At 39.4% G+C, this 22,285-nt stretch overlaps 1 protein-coding gene across 1 annotated transcript; it reads left to right on the plus strand.

The window, feature by feature from the left end:
- Positions 1-5,935: 5,935 nt before the first annotated feature.
- On the plus strand, positions 5,936-21,927 carry ddx6 (DEAD (Asp-Glu-Ala-Asp) box helicase 6). The gene is made up of 14 exons (XM_026914147.3): positions 5,936-6,085; positions 8,708-9,283; positions 9,431-9,494; positions 9,648-9,752; positions 10,109-10,238; positions 10,349-10,495; positions 10,643-10,737; positions 11,981-12,103; positions 12,758-12,886; positions 12,971-13,087; positions 13,618-13,681; positions 13,789-13,890; positions 17,683-17,867; positions 18,546-21,927. Exons 2-13 carry the CDS (start codon positions 9,075-9,077, stop codon positions 17,856-17,858), a joined length of 1,461 nt encoding a protein of 486 aa, XP_026769948.1. The 5' UTR covers positions 5,936-6,085; positions 8,708-9,074; the 3' UTR covers positions 17,859-17,867; positions 18,546-21,927.
- Positions 21,928-22,285: the final 358 nt, after the last annotated feature.

The raw sequence follows: 22,285 nt of genomic DNA on the forward strand, positions 1-22,285 counted from the left end.
ATTTCAATATTCCCACCACCATGCTTCACTGCTATTTTGGTACACTGTGGTATCAGTTTCTCTCCTGTTCTTCTTCATACATAAACCCTTCTGTTAGTGCCTTAAATCTCAAACTTGGATTCATCTGTAAATAGGACTTTTTTCCAGGCATCTACCATGAAAAGTTTGTATGTCTTCACCAATGGCAAGCGTTTTGCCTTGTTCACCTTCCTGAGAAGTGGTTTAGAGACTGCAACTTGTCCTTTGAGACCACTACTATGTAGCCTTCTTTTGACTATAGTTTTGCTGATTGGAGTCACTCGCTTTTTATTGAGCACATTCTGTGTCTGTGCAGAAGTTGCAGTTCTGTTTCTCAGTGAGCAAAGCTTTACGTACTGGTCTTCTGATGTTATGGTCACTTTCATTCTGCCTGATCCTGATTTGGATACAAATGGTCCAGTTTTGGCAAAGTGATTGAGTGCCACGCACTGCCCCCTTTAGAAACTTTCAGATTTGACACTGAGAAAGCCCCTCTTAATTCTGATGCTATATTTCCTACTGTTACAATGCTACTTAGTATGAAATATTCTACTGAAAACCTGGATTATATTTATAATCGGTGAGCAATGGCTGCAAATTCGTTAACTTAAACAAGCTTCTGATGAGTAGATCAAATCCACTGAGGTGTCATCTGAGCATGTGCTTCGATGGAAAGGATAAGACACAAGGAAATCTGACCTTTTGTACAAAGGAACTGACATGATCAATTTCACAAATGTGCTTACTTGCTTTTCAGTAGTGCCAAATACTAAGAAATTCTGAAAGTCATGTAAATTTTCTAAAGATTGTTGAAAAGATTCAACTTTTCACTCAAAGTGCTATGCTGATTATATGATTTGATGATTTGTAGTGAAAAACATAGTATTAAATTAGAGAAAAATGCAAAATAGGAGCATTTTCACTAATTGTCAGACCTCAGACTTTTGGCCCCCACTGTGTGTGTGTGTGTGTGTGTGTGTGTGTGTGTGTGTATTCATTTGTGCAGTATTCTACCTACCAAGTACTTCAATATATCTTTGACATCATCTGGAGCCAGGACATCACGATCCAGCCAGAAGAGGCAGAAGGATGGGTCGAGAAGAGCAGTCAGCGTATAGACTGTGTCTCTAAAAGGCAGCTCTCCAAGATGCTGACCTCAGTCTTGCATTTTCATCTACAAATAACCCCTAGAAACTGCACATCAGTTATACTGTTAAAGAATAAGGGAACGCAGGGAAGAGCTGCTCTGAGAGTCATGAATTTCTCCCCTTGTGTGAGGTCAGTGGCTTGAACAAAGGTTTCGGCTGGCTGAATTCCGTGGGCTCATCTCTTTAGGTCCTTGAAACTCAAGAAGGACATTAAGTCTTTGGTTATCCAAATCAGTAACTGTTTGGACAAGCTGTAATGTTGAATTCCACCTGACTGATGAACACTTCCTTCAGCCCACAGGAGGAGTGAAGAAAACTACAAAATTTGCTGACTTTTGCCAGTGGTTTGTTCAGTATGAACAATCACAAACCACTAGCAGTAAACTATGTGCAAAACACTGAAGGAGCTGTTTTCTGAAGTTGCTCTGAATGGATTCCACAACAGCTTTGTGGTGAGCTCCTAATTCCCTCCTACATGTTGGGGTTTTCTATCTCTTCCCCACTTTCAGCTGAAGCTATGGGCGAGGCCGTAGCCCAAAATAAATAAATAAAATAAAGCAACTACACACACGCAAATATAAATTCTTTTTCTGCAACTGTTTCACACACACCGTGCCCAGTTAATCTCAGAAAGATTTCTTGTTCACAAGTTACTATTGACGAGTCCAAGTCAAGTCAGAAATCACAAAGGATGAGATGCAGGTCAAGTCTGAAATCTATTTTTATGCGACTTAAGTGTTACTCAGACTCAAGTCGCAAACTCAAGTGCCCATCTCTGCTACATACTACTACTACAACATAATAAGAAGAAGAAATTGTAAATCACTCTAGATAGGGGCATTTGTTGAATGCAGTAAATGTAAATGATATTAGAGGCAAATTATTACACACACACACACACTTGCATTTTAATTTTCCATGTAAGCATGAAACATTAGTGTAAAAAAAAATCAAAACATTTCATTTTCTTCAGCATATAGGTATTTCATGGTCGTAATTCAAAAAAAAACTACACTCTGGCTTTTGATTTTCTTCAGAAACTGCAAAATGAGTGCCAGAATTATAGTGAAAATGCAACGCATACTTCATCTTTTCTTTTTCATAACATTAAGCTACATACTTGACAAAATGCAAATTAAAATCTAAAATGGATAAATTAAATCCAAATCAACTGCAAAGCGCTTTTAGTATGTGACTCTTTTTCCAGAATGGACGAGCTGTTATATGCGCCAAAATGAAAAGGGAAATCCAAATGATCACTGGCACCAACTGCTGATTGTTTACTTCTCATTTTCAACTTCCCCAATATGCTAAGTAGCTGTGGGCGTGGCTAAGACTTAGACCACACCCACTCAGTTCTACTCTCAATGCTGAGCTGAGTAATGTGGAGGACAGCAGTGCAGCTTACAGCAGCATGCAAGACATGGCTAGCAAATTAATGGATTTAGCAGACTGTCAGGATGAAGATTTTGTTTCACTAACATGTTAAGTGATACTGCATAGACTTGGAAATGAACATTTTCAGTGGAAATATGATGTGACAGTTAATGACAGGGTTGCCAGATTGATCAGGGTAGGTTAAATGTTAAATGTTTAAATCTACATTTAAAAAAATACTATAAAGAGCAGTAAACAGTAATAAATGAAACAAAGTCAATATTGGGTGTAACGCCACTGAAAAAAAAGAGTAGTCTCAGGTATAATTTGTGCAGTTTTATAAGGAAATTAGCTGTATGTTTTACTGAGCATCTTGCAGAACCAGCCATAGTTCTTCTAGAGACTTTGACTGTGACACTTGCTTCTTATTTTTGCAGCAAAACCCAGCAGCCTTCATTATGTTTTTTTGTTTGAAAAGTGTCTCTTATGTAATATGCTGCTTTCTTTACTGACATACAAACATTTTTCTGTAACATTTAATTTTGTGCTGGAAAACTAATGTTTTTATGCTGACTTGATAATGTAGAAGTCATAAAATAAAAATCTATAACAAAGTTTGTACTAAACAAAAAAAAAACAGGGTGCTAGAACTTTTGCACAGTACTGTATATTATATATAAATATATATATATATATATATATATATATATATACACACACACACACACACACTATACGGGCAAAAGTTTGCAGACACATACCACATTCATACCTGACCACCACCCTCCTAGGAAGGCCTTCCACTAGATTGTGGAGCATGGCTGTGGGGATTTGCCCATTCCGCCACAAGAGCATTAGTCAGGCACTGATGTCAGGTGTGAAGGCTTGGGGAGCAGTCAGCATTCCAATTCATCCCAAAGGTGTTCAGTGGGGTTGAGTTAAGGGCTCTGTGTTCCTCCACACCAACCTTGGCAAAGCATGTCTTCATGGAGCTCAGTGTGTGCACAGGGGCATTGTCATGCTAGAACATGTTTGGGCGTCTTAGTTCCAGTGAAGGTAAAATTGTAATGCTACAGCATACAGAGACATTCTATGTAATTGTGTGCTTCCAACTTTGTGGCAACAGTTTGGAGAAGACCCAGATATGGGAGTGATGGTCAGGTGTCCACAAACCTTTGGCCATATAGTGTATATATAGTGCTGTGGAATCTGGCACCAAGATGTTAGCAGCAGATCCTTTAAGTTCTGTAAGTTGTGAGGTGGGGCCTCCATGGATCAGGTTTGTTTGTCCAGCACATCCCACAGCTGCTCGATCGGATTTAGATCTGGGGAAGTTGGAGGCCAAGTCAACACCTTGAACTCAAACCATTATATTATATTATATTCCTCAAACCATTCCTGAACATTTTTGCAGTGTGGCAGGGCGCATTATCCTGCTGAAAGAGGCCACTGTCATTAGGGAATACCATTGCCTTGAAGAGGGGTACTTGGTCTCTAACAATGTTTAGGTAGGTGGTACGTGTCAAAGTAACATCTAAATGAATGGCAGGACCCAAAGTTTCCCAGCAGAACATTGCCCAGAGCATCACACTGCCTCCGCTGGCTGCCCTCTTCCCAGGACTGTGTTCTGACACCTTTCTATCATAGCCAGCATTAACTTTTTCAGCAGTTTGTGCTACAGTAGCTCTTCTGTGGGATCAGACCAGACGGGCTTGCCTTCACTCCTCTCACACATCAGTGGGCCTTGGGCACTCATGACCCTGTCGCAGGTTCACCAGTTGTCCTTCCTTGGACCACTTTTGGTAGGTACTAACCACTGCATACCGGGAACAGCCCACAAGACCTGCGGTTTTGGAGACGCTCTGACACAGTCGTCTAGCCAAAGTTCAAAGTTGCTCAGTTCCTTACACTTGTCCATTTTTCCTGCTTCCAACACATCAACTTTGAAAACTGACTGTTCACTTGCTGCCTAATATATCCCACCCCCTGGCAGGTGCCACTGTAACGAGATAATCAATGTTATCCACTTCACCTGTGGTTTTAATGTTATGGCTGATCAGTGTTTATAAACTCCTATATAGGGGGTGAGATGGGGTTGTGGGTGTGGTAGAGCTACCTCCCTGAAATGAGCTGTAGCTGAAATGCTGCCATATAGAACCATCATCTTACCCAAACAAGAGAGAGAGAGAGAGAGAGAGAGAGAGAGAGAGAGAGAGAGAGAGACTCACAATCTCATCTTTTGTTTTATTCATTTTTTTAAATAAATTAGTATTAGAAATATCACTGGTCCCTTGAGGACTAGTGGTTAGGCGACAGCGCTCTCACCTCTGTGGCCCGGGTTCGATTCCTGGCCAGGGAACCAACCAACCATTCCCGGCCAGGGGTTGCGTGCAACAGTACGCTCTCAGTCCCGGTCACAAGACCGGATAAAATTGGAGAGGGTTGCGTCAGGAAAGGCGTAAAAACTGTGCCAAAACAAATATGCAGACCAATGATCTGCTGTGGCGACCCCTAATGGGAGCAGCCCTAAGAGGAACAACAACAGTATTAGAAATATCACTATCAACTATGAAAACAGGTATTGTAATGTTACATATTACTGGGAGTCTTATTGAATTCTGCACATTTCCTGACCTGCAGAATAGGAATTTAGAGAGTGTTGTGTCTTAAACCGTATACTTATGTGCTATTCCAGACCGTTATTAAATACTAACACAGACCAGTTTTCCTTCTACAAGCTACTGAAAGGTCTGTCTTGCGTCTTCTGAATTTTCTAGCTCAGTAAATCCTTTTGCATTTAAGGCCAGATGTTTTGATTTAAGACGCAGCCCATGACACGGCAGAAGGTTTTGAAGTGAATCACAGGCAGTCAGTCGGTTTAATCACTAAACATTGTACAATTCCAGTTGGAAACCAGACAGATGGAGATGTTTCGGCTCTGACGTTCCAGCTAGAGTAGATGTGGCTTTTTTTAAACCTTCATGTGGAAAATGAGAGAGGCAGATTTGGGGTCGCAGAAGATCAGGGACGTAAATGTATTGGGAAGCCCTGAGACAACATGTTTACGTGGGTGGACCGCAGGGTTCAGAGGGATGAAGGAACACTGGGCTCATCTTCTCTGAGAGCCGCTCGGTGTCACGTGACGAAATAAAGCCGTGACTGTCGGGGAAAGCAGAAGAGTATTTTTAAGAAATACATTTCCCTGTGACCCTTTTAGGTCTCCATAATGATGTCTCGTCAGAAAAAAATGAACATGTCTGTGTGGAAATATGTTTTCTGGCAACATGCGGATTTTAACGGCTCTACCGCTAGGGTTAGCCTTGTACCGCGAGCAGCCAAGCTCTCACCTTGTATCGAAAAAAAAATAATAATTGATTACGCTGCTGGGCTTGCGAGTCACGTGACCGGCGGGGGGAGGGTTTAAAGATGACTGGAAGCCATCTTGGCCGTTCGCTGTAGAGCCCCAAAATATCACACAGGCCTAACTCTTAACACTTCGGAAACAATAAATAGCGAGTGGCGTGGAATTTCAGCTCTATTTGGTGAGTAGACTGAAGTTAACGTAATTGGAGAACATGGCTGTCCTTTGTTAAGAGCAGAGTCGAAGGTATTTGAGGGGTTTTTTTTGTTCCACTGTTTTCTGCTCCGGCCTCCGGTGGAGGTTGTTGTTGCTGTCTGGTTTTGGGGTCTTCTTGGTTAACTGAACTCGGTAGCAAACTGGTCCTCAGGGCGTTTGAATAAACCACAGATAATTATCTCGTTTTCTAAACTCGGATGGTTAGCGATGGAAACGCTAAACAGTCCTTCGGGTTGGTTTGTGAAACTTTGGAAATCTTATATTTGTTGTTTAGTTAAGAGGGCCAGTACACGCCCGCAGAGACAGCTAGCGTTAGCTGGTTATCGGGCAGCACAGTGTTAGCTAGCTGCTAACAAACAAGCGACCGGTTTATTTTGACAGTAGCTTCACTAACTAATGTGGAAACATTCGGCTTGGTCAAATTAAACAATTTAAACATCAGGTTAAACAGATAATTTAAAAATAATGTAAAAGCCGAACCATTCCGTGGAACAGTATTGGTTTCTCTATTGGGTGTGTGGTTGTGTACAAGGCTAGACCTGCTGAGGGTCCGTTATTGTTCAGTAGTCGATCAGTCGTTAGCTAGGGAATTATCTAGCTAGTTTAGCCATTTCGTATTTAAAATAATTTTGCTGTGTATCCGACACGGTTATCGAGTGAGCGTACAAAAGAGATCAAATGCTTTGTGAATTGTTGATTAAAAATGCTAAAGCAGAAGGCTTCCTTTTTGGAAATAATCAAACGTGTTTAAGAAAACGTCATAATATTTACGCCAGGTAACACTAGCCGGTGTGGTGCCGAGCAGTTAGCCTCCTGCCTGCTAGCGTCACTAGCTGACTTTAACCAAATGGCCTGCTGTGTTGACTAGCTGCTGGTTAACGTTATCGCAGTACTGCTGCATTCGACTAACCTCATAAATAAGTGGGAAGCTGGAGCTCGGAATGACGTCATTTCCGACCTCCATGCGTTCGAGGTACGAAACGGGGGGGGAAAAACACGGACGCCTCCATGTTCCTCTTTTGTTGGCAACAAGCTAGCCAGCTAATTCTGGTGAAGGATGTATATTCTCAGAACAGTTGAACCGTTTAGTCATTGTTATAGAGTTAATGTGTTAATCACGTGTTGAGTGACTTAAAACAAATACTTGGATATACAGTATAACTTATGTAAATGTAAGAAGTGCTACTCGGGTTGCTTCTGACGCTGAGCGCAGCCATGTTGATTTGACGTCACTCCCTGAACTCGGAGAGAAGACTAGCCCGAGGTCCCGAGTAGGAATTTCGAGATGAGGATGCGTTTTCTTTGGTTTTTCCTGGTTGGAATTTGGAAGTTACGACCTCCAGTCAAACACAGCACAAGTCCACCTGGTGTTTAGCTTTTTCAGATTTCTTGTAGCAACATGGCTAGTGATTGTTATACTCTCACTGGCCAAGACTGATGTTTGCTGTTAGTTGGTATACTTGTTATAGAGTCTGATGTTATCTTGCTGAGTAGACACTTCACATACAGTTATTCCTTTGCTGGCTAGCCTAAATCCTGACCTGACTGTGAAGCCTTGGTCTGCTTATTTGACAGCTGTTTGATTTCTTTCTCATGACTGTGAGCAAAAAAAAAAAAAAAAAAAAATCATTGAGGAGCAAAGAGAATGAGCACAGCTGTCATAACTGCTGTTTAATAATGTTTTCCTTCATTTTAGTTATTTTTTAAAACTCAATCTTTAGTTTAATGTCATACATGTTTGTTTACGTTAACCTTTTCCCCCACATTCTCAATCTGTTTTTGTGATCAAATAATCTATCCTAATGAAGCCCAGTAATATTTTGGTTATAACCAGGCTGTTTGTAAACAGTTATGCACGTAGCACTACATGGTGCAAAAAACCAGAAGCAGTGTTGCCCCTAAAGTAAGATGTACGTACAGAAAATGGAGACCTGTAGGCTTTTACATTATAATGCTTTTAGTGTTTGTAAATTACTGGTTGAGGATGCAGATCCAAATTAATAATTTTTATAATTGATGTGCTTGATTTTGTTGACTTATTATTACATCTGACTTTTTGTCTGAATTGCAATTCTTAATTTCAGTGTAGATGATAACCCAATTAAAGACGATCTTCAGGTAATTGAAGTATAAGTGGTTAAGGCATTGGGTGAATGAGCTGAAGGTCATGAGTTCAAATCCCAGCACCTCTATTAGACCCTTGGGCAAGGCTGTTTACCCCGAAAGTGCTCAGGTGTAAGTCACTTTGGATAGTGTCAGCCGATTAGGTAAATATAAATAAAATTTGGACACTTGGAATGGGACCCTAGATGTGAAGTAATCAATGCTGTAGCCAGGTACAAATCCTTAAGCTAGTAAAATTGCCTGTCCTTTCAACATTTTATTGGTTGATGGTATTCATTTTGAGGTACGCCTAATAATTTGCACAACTATTCTTTTTGCATTTATTTGAGCGGATATACAAGTGAACATGCCCCATGTACAGTATGCCATCAAGAAACAACTGCTGTATAGATTAATTGATCTTTATGAACACAATTTGTTTACTCTCTGAAACACCATGAACATGATCTTTCTTTTTCTCTAGGTTGAAAACTTTGAGTCATCGATTATGAAAATTGAGAGAAAGAAGAGTGGATGCAAAGAAATAAAATAACTAGATGTCTGGCTGCTTAGCCTCTCTCTGGTTTGTGAGACTATAATTTTGAGAAACTGGGATATTTCTCAAGAGACTTTCAGTTAATTTCCTACTTTCAGAATTTGTGGATAATTACTTGGGTGATTTTTTGCATTGAGATGTTTTACAAAAGACATATATTCTTGAGGAACAAGTTGTGAAATATAACTGCTTGAACTTTGGTTTGGACTGTGGTAAGGACATCTTAAATTCAGCGAAAGCTTATACGTCCCAGTTTCTTCAGTCACTTTTTTTTGGAAGAAAGATTTAAACAGACATGAGTACAGCCAGAACAGAGAACCCAGTTATTCTGGGCTTGACGAACCAAAATGGCCAGAAGAGAGGCTCTGCGAAGCCGACGGGGGGACCTGGTGGTGGTGGTGGTGGCGGGGGACCTCAGACAACACAGCCCGCCCAGATTAAAGCTTCCAGCACAGTCAACAATGGCAACTCCCTGCCTGTGCCCACAGCAAACACGGTCATCAAGTAAGTACTGATTTCAGGAGCGCCAGGTGTAATTTTGGACACTGTGGAGCTGATTATTCTGTATGATTTGGGGATTCTTTTAGTTATAGGTGTTTTTTGTTGCACACTTGTCAGTGCCTTAATAAAACATGATTTGTGCTTTGTCAGACCTGGGGATGACTGGAAAAAGAATTTAAAGCTTCCCCCAAAGGACATGCGCATGAAAACTTCTGTAAGTAATCTCATTTAAAAAAAAAAAAAATATATATATATATATATATATATATATATATATATATATATATATATATATATATATATATATAGGGATTAAGGGTAGGTTTATACAGACATTTGCTTATTAGTTGTCTTTATGAACATGCAGGATGTAACTGCTACCAAAGGGAATGAATTTGAAGATTACTGCCTGAAGCGGGAGTTGTTAATGGGCATATTTGAAATGGGCTGGGAAAAACCATCACCTATCCAGGTAAGTACATACTCTTTAGATTAGCAGTTTAAAAAGACTACAATGAAATCTGCTACTTTATTACGCTCAGTAGGTAGTTTACAGTTATAATGCAGTCAGTAGCTTAATTTAATCTTTCCCTCTTTGACCAAAAATTTACTACAATGAAAATAATGGTGTTTAATTTTCTTAATTTAAACCCATAGCTTTTATCTGTGTTGCAAGCATGGACAAGGGAAAATAAGATGCATCAGGGAAAGATTTTTTTTTTTTTTTTTTTGCACTGCTCTGAAGTCAGTCAACACAGGCTATTACGGTTCATATCGGACTACAAAATAGTCTCAAAGGAATGTGACTGATGTGTCTGTTCCCTGTAGGAGGAGAGCATTCCCATTGCTTTGTCTGGCAGGGACATTCTGGCTAGAGCCAAGAATGGCACAGGAAAGAGTGGTGCCTACCTCATTCCCTTACTTGAACGTATTGATCTGAAGAAAGACTGCATACAAGGTAAAAGAACCTGCTTACAATTATCTAACCTCTATACCTGCTTGTTTAACCTGCTGTTTGATGCATTTTTAATGAGGACCCCCCTCCCCTTCCCCCTCCCCCCTCTTCAGCACTGGTCATTGTCCCCACCAGGGAACTGGCTCTGCAGGTGAGCCAGATCTGCATCCAGGTCAGCAAACACATGGGTGGGGTTAAGGTCATGGCAACCACAGGTGGAACCAACCTCCGTGATGATATTATGCGGCTTGATGAGACCGGTGTGTCCTTTAAATATACAGCCTCTTTCGGGCTTCATTCGTTAAGCTAATGACTTTCAATAAGTGTCCTGCATCTAACCTGGTGGTGAATTATTTTATTTTTTATTTTTATTTTTATTTTTTTTTTTTATTTTCCCCCCTCTGTAGTGCACGTTGTTATCGCCACTCCTGGAAGAGTGTTGGATCTCATCAAAAAAGGAGTAGCCAAAGTTGGCCAGGTGCAGATGATCGTGTTGGACGAAGTGAGTATTAGAGAAAAGTAATGTTGAGAGGGCGTGTTTTTTTTTTGTTTTTTTTTGTCTGAACTTGCACTGTGCATATTCACCTCTTTTAATGTTCATGGCCCTTGCAGTGTGTTAGAGACACAAACAAGGAACTTGGTTTGTAACTGTGGTTTTCATTAGGATAGTCCCAGAACTCTGTTCAAATTTTTTACTGCAGTGATTCTCATGGGATCTTTGCTAAAGATGGGCAACTTGACACACAAAAAAGTGTTATTTTTAAAGATATTGGGTAAAAGGAGAAATGGTATGAGCATTTGTGGTGTACTTCAACATCTCGACTATCAGTGTAGTTGTGTCTGTTACACAACATTGTTAAGCAATTAAAGAAAAGGGCAGAGCAGCAGAGAGCTGACTGTGTTGCTTATTTCACAATTCCGAAAAAAGAATGGAAGTGACGGTCTCAGGCTAAAGGTGGGTTATTTAGCTGCGTTATTTGCAGGCTTATGGACGCAAAACAACGCACCCTTCCTACTGCACCCTTCCTCATCAGACCATTGCACAAAGTGTGTGTGGCAACATAATTTTTTTTTCTTTCTTTCTTTTTTTTTTTTTTTTTTTTGGTTGTTGGAAATGTACGTAATGTAACCAATTACATGCTTTAAAGAGTTTGCTAACACAGTATGTTCAGTGGGGAGTTCTGAAAGACTGCAGTATCGGCACCAGTGCTTTGTTGCTATTTATGTTTACAGTTTAATGTTAGTGTTCCTGTTAGTTATGAAAGTCTGAAAACTGAGCTTACAAGCTAACTACTTTATATAGGCAGTTTGCATATGTTTGAATAACTGCTTGTATAATTAAGCATATGAGTTCTGTAACATCTCCATATTCAAATTGTAAATTCCTCGTGAGCCTGGGGTGACTGTTTTTTTTCTGCCCAAAGTTTTCAGAAATGGTCAACCAAAAACTAGAAAATGTTATGGGAGTTAGTGCTTCTGGATTATTTGTAGTCAGGGTTTGTATCCTTTAAAAGTTTATTCCTATAAAATTATTTGCACATTTGATGCAGCAACATCAGCACCTGACCAGAAAGCCTTGTTTGCATACAGTGTTTACAGTGTACCAGATAAAGAGCTTGTTGTGGATTATGCCGCAATAAAAAGGGATACATACCCAATACGGTGCTTTTGAGATTCAGCTACTGACTCCAGTAATTGCCCCATTAATGTCTATATACATCTTATTGTCTTGTTTGGGTGTGTAGGCAGACAAGCTCCTGTCTCAGGACTTCGTGCAGATGATGGAGGAAATTCTGAGCTTCTTGCCCAAGCAAAGGCAAATTCTGCTGTATTCTGCAACTTTCCCACTAAGTGTACAAAAGTTCATGGTAAGTCTGAAATAAATGGTTAAATGTAATTATCCTGTGCATAATGCTACATTTACATTTTGCCAATACACAGAGTGACTATTCAATTGAGATCAATATAATTGTGATGGATATGAAAAGCAAACACCTTACTGGTGCTGAATTCAGCACTTGAACTAGAAATTTTAAGCTTTAAGGGATGTAATGGGATGTAAGAATTATCTCTGAATGAGAGCAAGAAATGATGGCTTGCCAGAGGAGTTTTCTGTTCATCACTGTGCAGCTTGTTTTTAACCTAATCTTAGTTCTTGATGTTTCTAATATTTGTTAGAGCATGAAAAGTTGTACACGATTGTCATTGTATTTGTGATACTTGGCTTGTTTGTCATTTTGATATAACGATGTAATGATGGTTAGCTTGGAGCCATGTCTGTCATGTTACCATAACATTGTTACGGAGGTGGTTTTACATAATTGTAAATGAAACTTGAAATTGTATAAAATTGTTGTGCATTCCTGTTGTTTGAATTTGGCCCTTCCCAGAATGGACGCTGTGTATCCTTGTGGCTAGGAACAGCCACTGTTGTTGTCTATGTTCCTATAACTCTAATAATTACTATCTGTACTCTTGCTGGCTGTTGATTTGGCTGTGCCATTGATTTTTGTCCTGTGCAGAATGCCCATCTGCAGAAGCCTTATGAGATAAACCTTATGGAGGAGCTGACCCTGAAGGGTGTGACCCAATATTACGCATACGTGACTGAAAGGCAGAAAGTCCATTGCCTTAATACTCTTTTCTCTAGGGTAAGTTCCCATCTTAAGACATGCAAATTAATTCGCTTAAATTTCTGTAGGAGACCTTTTTAATCCCCCCCCAACTTTATTTAGCTCCAGATCAATCAGTCTATAATCTTCTGCAACTCGTCCCAGCGAGTGGAACTCCTGGCCAAGAAAATCTCCCAGCTGGGTTATTCCTGTTTCTACATTCATGCCAAGATGAGACAGGTAGGCATATCTGCCTTTCTCTGCTGCTGATATGCAGTCATGGATTAGAATATGGGATGTTTTCAGTAGAAATGCTCAACACCTCTTGGTGCTGATTTCTGATTTCAGTGCAGAAACTAAATGTGCAGCTGGTGATCTTATAATCTTATAAACCCCACACTTATTTGCATCTTGACATTTGTGTGCATTTTCAGTGCAAATTAGCCCATCCCACTCTACCACTGTTAACTGTGGACAAATTATGAATTCATTAGCTAGCAAGTGAAAGCTCCAGTGTACTTACCAATTCCCATGTTCTGGTTTGTTCAGAAAACTAAATGTCTAATTTTTTTTTCTGTCCCCTCCAAGATGCCCATGTAAGATTGTGTGATTTATAAAAGATGTAAAAATAAATAATAAATACTAAATTTAAATAATTAAATAAATAAAAGGTTGAAGATTTTATTTTGCTGCAGAAACATCTTTATGTATTAGCTTTATCTTATTTGATCTTGAGCTCAAATTTTTTTCTACTCTGCTTTTTCCTACAGGAACACAGGAACCGTGTGTTCCATGATTTCAGAAATGGTTTGTGCCGAAATCTTGTCTGCACAGGTATATACTTGCTTTGGACAAAACATGTTTACATATTATCTTGATCATATTATTATTATTATTATTGTTATTATTATTATTTATTTATTTATTTATTTTAAATTCAGATTTGTTTACGAGAGGGATTGACATTCAGGCTGTGAATGTGGTGATCAACTTTGATTTTCCCAAACTTGGGGAGACGTATCTTCATCGTATTGGCAGATCTGGTAAGTTAGAGAAAAACAGGAACAATTTTTACTCTAGACCAGTTTCATCTTTTACTGGTGTTGCTCTTTGTTCAAGATTATAGAAAAATAAGTTTCTTTACCATCCTGTCTACCAAAAAAAGTTGAGTTGATGTTAGAACTCTCTGTGCCATCACCATGAATTTAACACAGCATAATTGTGCTCCTCTGTCTTGACACTAGCTATTGACAGAACAGCTACAGTCATGTCTCCTAAATATTGTTTTAGAATGTTTCCCTTGTGGGCTTTGCTGAATGTGGCATGTGTGACCTGGGGAAAAATGCTTTATGCATTGAGTGTCTCTTAACATTTCAGACACATTGCACAACAAATGGAAACCCAGTACCAAGCAAAATGCAAATCCTGCTAGAAATGGAGCTGCTTTTTCAATTTATTGTGCAGTCCAGGCTTTCCAGTATACAACAGTATGTAAAAGACAAACAGCATTCAGTCCTTGAGCCTTGGAGCATTCTTTTGCCAAATAAAGCTTGTTAATCCAAATGAGATTTTCCCTCCTATGCTCAGTGAAGGTTTGAGCTGTAACAGACAGAGTGCACATTGCTGTATAGGTTGTTGACCCCCCTAAAGCTATGGCCAGAGACCAAATGAGACTGTATTGTAGCTGGGTCACATAATAGCCTGCAGCTAATTATTTACATATCTCTGGATAAACAGCCATAAACTTATAATAAGCTTAGTTGCATAAGTGTGCACACCCCTAAACTAATACTTTGTTGAAGCACCTTTTGATTTTATTACACCACTCAGTCGCTTTAGGTAAGAGTCTGTCGGCATGGCACATCTTGACTTGGCAGCATTTGCCAACACTTGTTGCAAAAACATTCTAGATCTGTCAGACTGTAAGGGCATCTCCTGTGCACAGGCCACTTCATTTCACCCCACAGATTTTTATTTGGATTCAGGTCTGGGCTCTGGCTAGGTCATTCAAAAACACTGATCTTTGGGTTAAGCAATTCCTTCATTGATTTGGATGTATGCTTTGGTTCACTGTCATACTAAAAGGTGAAATTCTTTTTCATCTTCAGCTTACTAAAGACACCTGAATGTTCTGGACTAAAATCATGATTCATGATTCCCTCCACCTTGGTAAAAGCCACAGTTCTGGCTGAAGAAAAGCAGCCCTAAAGCATGATGCTGCCACCACCATGTTTCTCTTGGTGATGTGCAATTTTTGGTGCCAAACATACCTTTTGGAATTGGTCTCATCAGACTATTACACATTTTGCCACATGGTTTGGGGTGATTTAGTGGGGCTTGGATGTTTATTTTGTGGGAAAGGGCTTTTTTCTAGGCACCCTAACCCATAGCCCAGACATGTGAAGAATGAGAGATTGTCACATGCAGAGAGTAATCTGTACTTGTCAGATATTCCTACAGCTCCTATAATGTTGCCGTAGGTCTTTCGGCAGCCTCCCTGGTAAATTCTGTCTTGTCCTTTTGTAAATTGTGGAGGGACGTCCTGTTCTTGGTAATGTCACTGTGGTGATCCACTTTCTCCTTGTTGATGGTGTTTCATGGCACATCTAATGTTTTGGAAATTTTTATACCCCTCTACTGATTGGTATCTTTCAACAAGTGAGGTATCATGCATGCTTTATAAGCTCTTTGTCAACCATAGCTTCAGCGGTCAGATGAAACCGAGAAGACGTCAAGACAATCCTACAGAAATAATCAGAATAATTTCACTGACAGCTCTATGATAATTACTTTCGAACATGAGATTGAACGTGATTGGTTCATTCTGAACACAGACACATGCCCAATTATAAGAGTGTGCACACTTATGCATCTGGGTTATTGTAATTTTATTTTTCCTATTTTTACCTAAAATGTTTCTGGTAGCTTTTCCACTTAAATTTTTTACATTTGTAATTTCACATTAAGGGTGAAAAGTTCTGACATGGTTGATTTTGGTTTAATTTTTTTTAAATCACAAAAACTTGCCATTTAAACAGAGGGTGTGTGGGCTTTCAATATCCACTGTATGTTGCTTATTGGGCTTATTGTTTCTATTTAAGTTGAATGTTTGGCTATGATCTCGAGACTTCGTGAAAAATAGGAGTAATTATGTAGTAATTAGTAATGTGCAGTAGATATGACATTAGCCAGGTTTTCATATTGGGCAGCCATGGTATGGGGCAGCATTCCTATTCTCAAATTTTTGAGGCGCTATAGGTCCATTGTGTAGTGGCGACAAGGTTGTTTCCATCCATCTACCGCTGCTAAACAAACTAGCATTGTCTCAAATCTCATACTTTTGTACTATTCTAGACCTTTGTTGAATATTAACACTAACTGTAATAGGAAAATGAGTTAGTGTTTCAATTTCATAAACCTCTCGTGTCACCTACTGAAAGGTCTGTTTTGCATTCCAGTCTTCTGGAATTTCTAGGTTGGCAAATACTTTTGAGCACAAGGTCAGGGTTTTTGATTTGAGACACAGCCCATGACGACAATCAAGAATGCTACTCTTGTTTAGACAGTCAGAGCTTGTCTGTATGTTTAACATTGCTGTGCATAACATTGCTAAACATTTTTATAGTTTGACTTGGAAACCGGACAGACAGGGGAGTTTTGGCTCTGACGTGTCATCTTTTTAAATCATCTGGATGTATATAGCTATCGAATTAGCACCTATGCTTTCAGTGACGCAACATCCTTTATGTTGTAATCATAGTGTTATCTTGAATGTGCCAGCAAACAGCAAATTTGTAAGCATCAAGAGACTTACGACTTCCAGTTTTTCTCTAGTATTAAACGGTACAAGTTCCTATGAGATGTATGTGCTTGGCCATTGCTGATGAGACCACTGCTTAGGATCATTTAGCCACTGACAGGATGCCAAGCCATAAGGATCTTCTAGAGATACACCATTTAGCTGAATAGCACTCCCTGTCTTTTAGTGGTAATCCATAAGAAGTCACATTTTAGCAAAGCGGACAGACTGACCTAAATATAATTCTTGATGGATTCTCCAGTCGCGTTATTACAAAGTAGCATCAGGTTGCTAGACCGCTCTGGTCTTTTTGCAACCAAATTGCAGGCACATCTCTTGGTTTCAGATGCAAATGGGTTCTATTTGGCTGCATTTATCCTTACCTCAATTCTGACCAGTCTTTCCGGCCCTGCCTTTGGGAAGCACCCCCAAAGCATGATGCTGCCACCACCATGCTTCACCACAGAGTTGGTATTAGACAGTTGATGAGTGGTGCCTAGTTTTGAATCTTTCTCCTCATGGTCTGAGGTCATGTAAGTGCCTGCCATGTGCCTTGTACTCCAGAGTGGGGTCTGTCTAGACACTCTACAATAAAGGCCTGATGAGGTATTTCTGAGAGGGTTGTCCTTCCAGCAGGGTCTCCCTTCTCTTCAGAGGACATCTGAAGCTCTGTTAGGATGGCCATTGGCTTTTTGGCCAGCTCTAGGAACCCCACTCCTACCCCCATGAAAAGGAACATACCTGTGTATATCATGTCCAGCCTAGATATTCAAAGCAAACAAGATTCACCCGAGCTCAGTTTGGAGTGCCTTACCCAAGGGTCTGAATACTTATCTAAATGAGAGATCGATTTTTAAATTTTAATGTGCAAAATTTCTAAAAGTTTTGATCTGTTATTATGGATTATTGTGTATAGATTAATGGCCAAAAAATTAAATTTAATTTTAAATGGAATATAATAAACTGTGAAAAATGTTAAGGGCTCTGAATATTTTTCAAACCCACTGTACATGATGTCGAATTCTTTCCCCTTCAGGTCGTTTTGGGCACCTGGGTCTGGCTATTAACCTGATCACCTATGATGACCGCTTTAACCTGAAAGGCATTGAAGAGCAGCTGGGCACAGAGATCAAGCCCATTCCTAGCAGCATCGATAAGAGTCTGTATGTGGCAGAGTATCACAGTGAGAGCGCTGAGGAGGTCAAACTGTGAGCAAGAGAGGTAAAGTCTAAAAACTATACTGTACTCATTAGAGAAATTAATATATCTGTATTGCTGGCCTCTCACTACAGATTTCTAGACCACTTTTATCCCCAGTTTTCTCTTTCTGAAAAAGTTACAGAATTGAAGCAGATTTGCAGGTCTGGAGGTTGGCCTAATAATCAGCCTCTCGATAGTTTCAATCATGTTTGCTATTTATTACTGAAAACATGCAACATTAACCATTTCATTCTAGATTCATTTTTTTTAACAACTTTTTCATGCAGTAGCCTTTGACTATTGATATGTACAATTTCTCAGTGAACTGAGGATAAAATTCCTCTGCAAAAGCTGGACCTATGCAAAAGTGCCTTTTCAATGTTTTATGTTCAAAAATAAGCACAGAAAAATGAACAGAGATTGTTTGTTTGTTTTCTGGTTTTAACCTTCAAATAAGTATGGAAAGATGCAGCATGATGAAATTGTTGTGCAAGTATTGCATGCAGTTTTGTATACAGTATTGCATAATTAGTCTGGCGTGCATGCCTTTGCAGTGTGAAAATAAATTCTAAGAACAGCCTAATGCTCTGTTTTTGAAATACAAGTTATGTAGTGTATGCCTTGTTTAAAGGGGAATTGTGTAGATGTTCACTTAAATATTAGTATTTCTGATTTTTTTTTTATTCCTTGTTTTTGCAGATCACCAAGCCCCCAGCCACTACCCCCTTACTCTTTCTTTTTATTTCTCTACATTTTTGTCCCTTCTCTTTATTTTTTTTTTGTCTTCCTTTTTTGTGCCACCATGAGGAATTTCTTTGAAACAGGACAATAACGGAGGAAAAATGTCATGGCCCTTAAAAGGACTGCTGCGTCATTTAACATTCTGAAGATTCTAAAGCACTTGAGAGAGAAGGGTAGAAGAGGATGATGGAAGCTAATTATCCTATTTATTAATTGAGAAAATGCGACTACTTTTCACCTACCTGAACATCACCCACTGGCCCTCAGACCCAGCTTTTTCCATCCAGCACCTCTTTATTTTCATGTTATTTGGTTATTTGTATGAAGTGCCTTAACAAGCAGTCGAACTTTGTTCAAAGTAATAATGTTTTTCCCAGATCTTGCCCTTCTCATGTCACCTGCTGTTACCCTTTATTTACTTTTAATTTCTACTTGGTTTTCAGAAGCAATCATTACACATCCCCTGGTGCTTTTTGGAATTTTTTTTTTTGTTTTTTTTTTTATTGTTTGTTTTGGAGGAATAGACCAAGTAGATTTTGTGGAGGGAAAGGGCTGCCTCCATAATGTATGGAAGGTGTGCAAAAGCGGCCTTTCCTCTCAATCTGGGTATTGATTATGATTTTGGTGATGAAAGCGGGACTTGATGTTTTCTCAGCATTTTTCATGTACCCCTAAAATGGCTCAAGTGGCGTTCTCATTTGTTGTCATGGAACATGTGCTTCTTAGAGACTGACTCTCTCCCTTTTTCTTCAGTGCTCCAAAACGACAAGAGACTTGCTCAGAGACTCCAGCCAGCCTTTTCCTCCTGCTGTGATTCCTCTGCCTGATCAATGTGGAAATATTGGAACTTTTTTTCCCCCCCTCCTTCCCATTATTGTTCCATTGCAGTTCTCATTCGTTTTGGGTGGCTACACATTGTCGTAGATGTGCCATTGAAATCAATTTTGGCACAATGTAAACTTTGTAAATACTTTCATTTCATTTTTAATGGATCTTTTATAAAACAAGCTAAAAGGCTGGAGGGTTATGTAAGAAACATCAAAGATGCAGGATTCTGTCAGCACTGGATGGCATCTCCTTCCTTTTCCTGCTTCTGTCAAGCTGTCACCTTTTCGGTGATTTAAAAAAAGGCTTAAAACTTGAAGTGATGTCAGATCTTTTGTTTATAAAAAATTGGACTCCAGATTTATTTATTTTTTTGAAGCATTGGCCAGGTTTATTTACTGTGCACAAAATGTCCCGAACAGTTCAAAGCATTTTTAGTTAAACCTCTACCAGTGGTGTTATGGGCACCTCATCTTGATGTTAGTAGCTTAACTAGATTATCTGCTCTCCAGCCTTTGCTTGTTCCACTGACTTACAAAGCACTCGTTGGGTCCCTGTTCATGGTGACTCGCATATGAGAGAAAATATTTGCATCATGTAGTAATGCTTGTTGCTGCAGTGCAGCTTTAATTGGCAATCTATGGGGTGGGTGGGGTCAGCTTGCTAATGGTATATGATACTGTTACACTGATCATTGTTCACTGCCATTGGCACTGGTACATGATGCTTTCAGATGGAGAAAAAAGATGTGCTTTGGGGGGGGAGGGGGGAGTCTGCCATTCAGAAGTCAGAACAAATGCAGACAGTCCAAAAAATGGGAATTGACAAATGTAGCTCTCAAGGAAACAGGTCTTGTGTTCTGTTTTTTTCTGTTTTTTTTTTTTTTTTTAATCCAATTTTCTCAAAAACTACAGAGCTAAAAAAAGAAACCTTTACCTATCTGTCCTGCACTAAAGTTGCAACTTGTGTTTGGGGACTGGGCAATAAGACTGACTGCACAATAGCCCGCTAGGGGCTGAAGTGTTCAGAGGTGTTTGGGGTGCGGGAGTGTTCTGAAAATGGGAGAACATAATGGGTGCTTATAACCAAATGTTTGTTCATTTTCTGTATTGAGAGGTTTTAATGACCCTCCTTTAACACTAAAGGAATTCTAGGTAAACAGCATTTTTGTGGTTTGTTTAGGAGACCTGAATTTGAGTTCCCATTTGAAGACTAAGGGAATTTGCAGGGTTGGGGTTCTTGCTGGGTTGGGAATGGGAATGGGAATAACTGGTATTTGTATCCCAATTGTCACTGACTACTGACATCAAGTTGCAGTTGTCTGCATGACAGTCGTTGGGAATTCCCCGTGAATAAGTAATCAAAAATGAGACGTGTGTTTTGGTGGATCAACTTTGGCTACTATGGGATGTTGCAAAAGGGTGTGTCGGGTTACCAAAACAGGCTTAATTGGCTAAGTACATTTGCAAAACAAGGTTGGTGATGTGTTTTGGAAAATTGCAGCACCCTATAGTGGCATGGTTTGAATCCAGACTTTTATTCTCTACTCTACAGCGGCCTGATATGCACGCAGATAGCGTATTATTAAAATTGACCATATGCTCTTATTTTTGGGGAGGGAGAAGAAAAAAAAACAAATACACTATCTGTGTGGCTTTAGGTGAGAGAATGGAAGTCATGCAAGGTTTTGGCAGCTGCCTTGCAATTTTTACTTTTGGGTAACTATTTGCCCTGGAGAACACAGCATATCCCACAGGTGTTGGAATGCATGGTCACCTGTCTGGACTGCTGTGTGTTGGCGGGATGTGCTGTGGACTTCAAGATTTTCTCTGAAGATTGAGCTGGGGTGCGTCTCACCATATCTATTGGAATCATTAAAACTGTTCATCCAAAAATCTCAAGCTCAATTTTCAGTTTTTTTTTTTTTTTTTTTTTTTTGGTTTGGGTGGGTTGGGATAGGGATTGCTGCCCTGATGCATCTTTACTTTTGTTCTAGCACAGGGATGAGTGTGTACTTGAGGACTGTGATGGTAACACCTTTGGTGTCTTTCAGTAACCGGATTTCATCTGACAAACTACCATATACAGTGGATTGGGTTTAATAAAACTGAATTAGTTGGGATAGAGCAAGGGAAACTGCTCCAGTCCTCCAGTCTGCTGATCCTTGGTTACTGTCTGACTGTAAAGAATGTAAAACAAAAGTAAAGATGAATTGGCTGGATGGGTTGGGAGGGATGGTTTAATTGGGAAAACAAGCAAAATTGTGAAGCCACAAATTGGAGTAACAGGGGTTGGAAAGTTTGTTGTAAAAATGCCCTGAATATTTTTCTTTTCTACTATTTAATGAATTAAGTCTAATTGACAACCAAATACTTTTTTTTTTTTTTCTTTGTTTGTTTTTTTTTTGTTTGTTTGTTTTTTTTAAATTGGCAATTTTGTCAGTGATGCTTGTTACAAATTAAAATGGAATCTGCTTAATTGGAAACTTTGTTTGAATAAAGCTCACTGAAATTCAGTTTTGATTTGTTAATGTGCTGAATGTACAAGTTGCATCAGGTTGACTTCATGTTCTTCAAGACAATGTAACTTCAATCAGTGTAGACATCTTTTCTCTATGCAACTGAGTGAAGGATAATCTATCACTAAGCCCAGAAAAAGATTGTGGAAAATCTAACATAGTCTGGAATCATATTGACCAGACATCGACATGTTTAAATGAAAATCAGAACAATAATACACCATGCGGCGCGGTCATAAAAGAATTAAAGGCTTGTTAACTGGTTAGATCTATAGTGTTATAAATTGCTTCCTGGAGTAATTGGTCAGAGTACATTTAGATAAGCATGTATGTGTGAAAAGCTGTGAATCCAGCT

This window comes from Pangasianodon hypophthalmus, chromosome 6, assembly GCF_027358585.1.
Source record: "Pangasianodon hypophthalmus isolate fPanHyp1 chromosome 6, fPanHyp1.pri, whole genome shotgun sequence".
NCBI classification, from domain to species: domain Eukaryota; kingdom Metazoa; phylum Chordata; class Actinopteri; order Siluriformes; family Pangasiidae; genus Pangasianodon; species Pangasianodon hypophthalmus.

Excerpts from the sequence above, each read along its gene's own strand:
- ddx6 (XM_026914147.3), top strand. The coding sequence starts at position 9,075 with ATGAGTACAGCCAGAACAGAGAACCCAGTTATTCTGGGCTTGACGAAC. Across the intron at positions 10,496-10,642 it reads TATGCGGCTTGATGAGACCG|TGCACGTTGTTATCGCCACT; the intron begins GTGTGTCCTTTA and ends CCCCCTCTGTAG. Across the intron at positions 13,088-13,617 it reads TTCATGCCAAGATGAGACAG|GAACACAGGAACCGTGTGTT; the intron begins GTAGGCATATCT and ends TTTTTCCTACAG.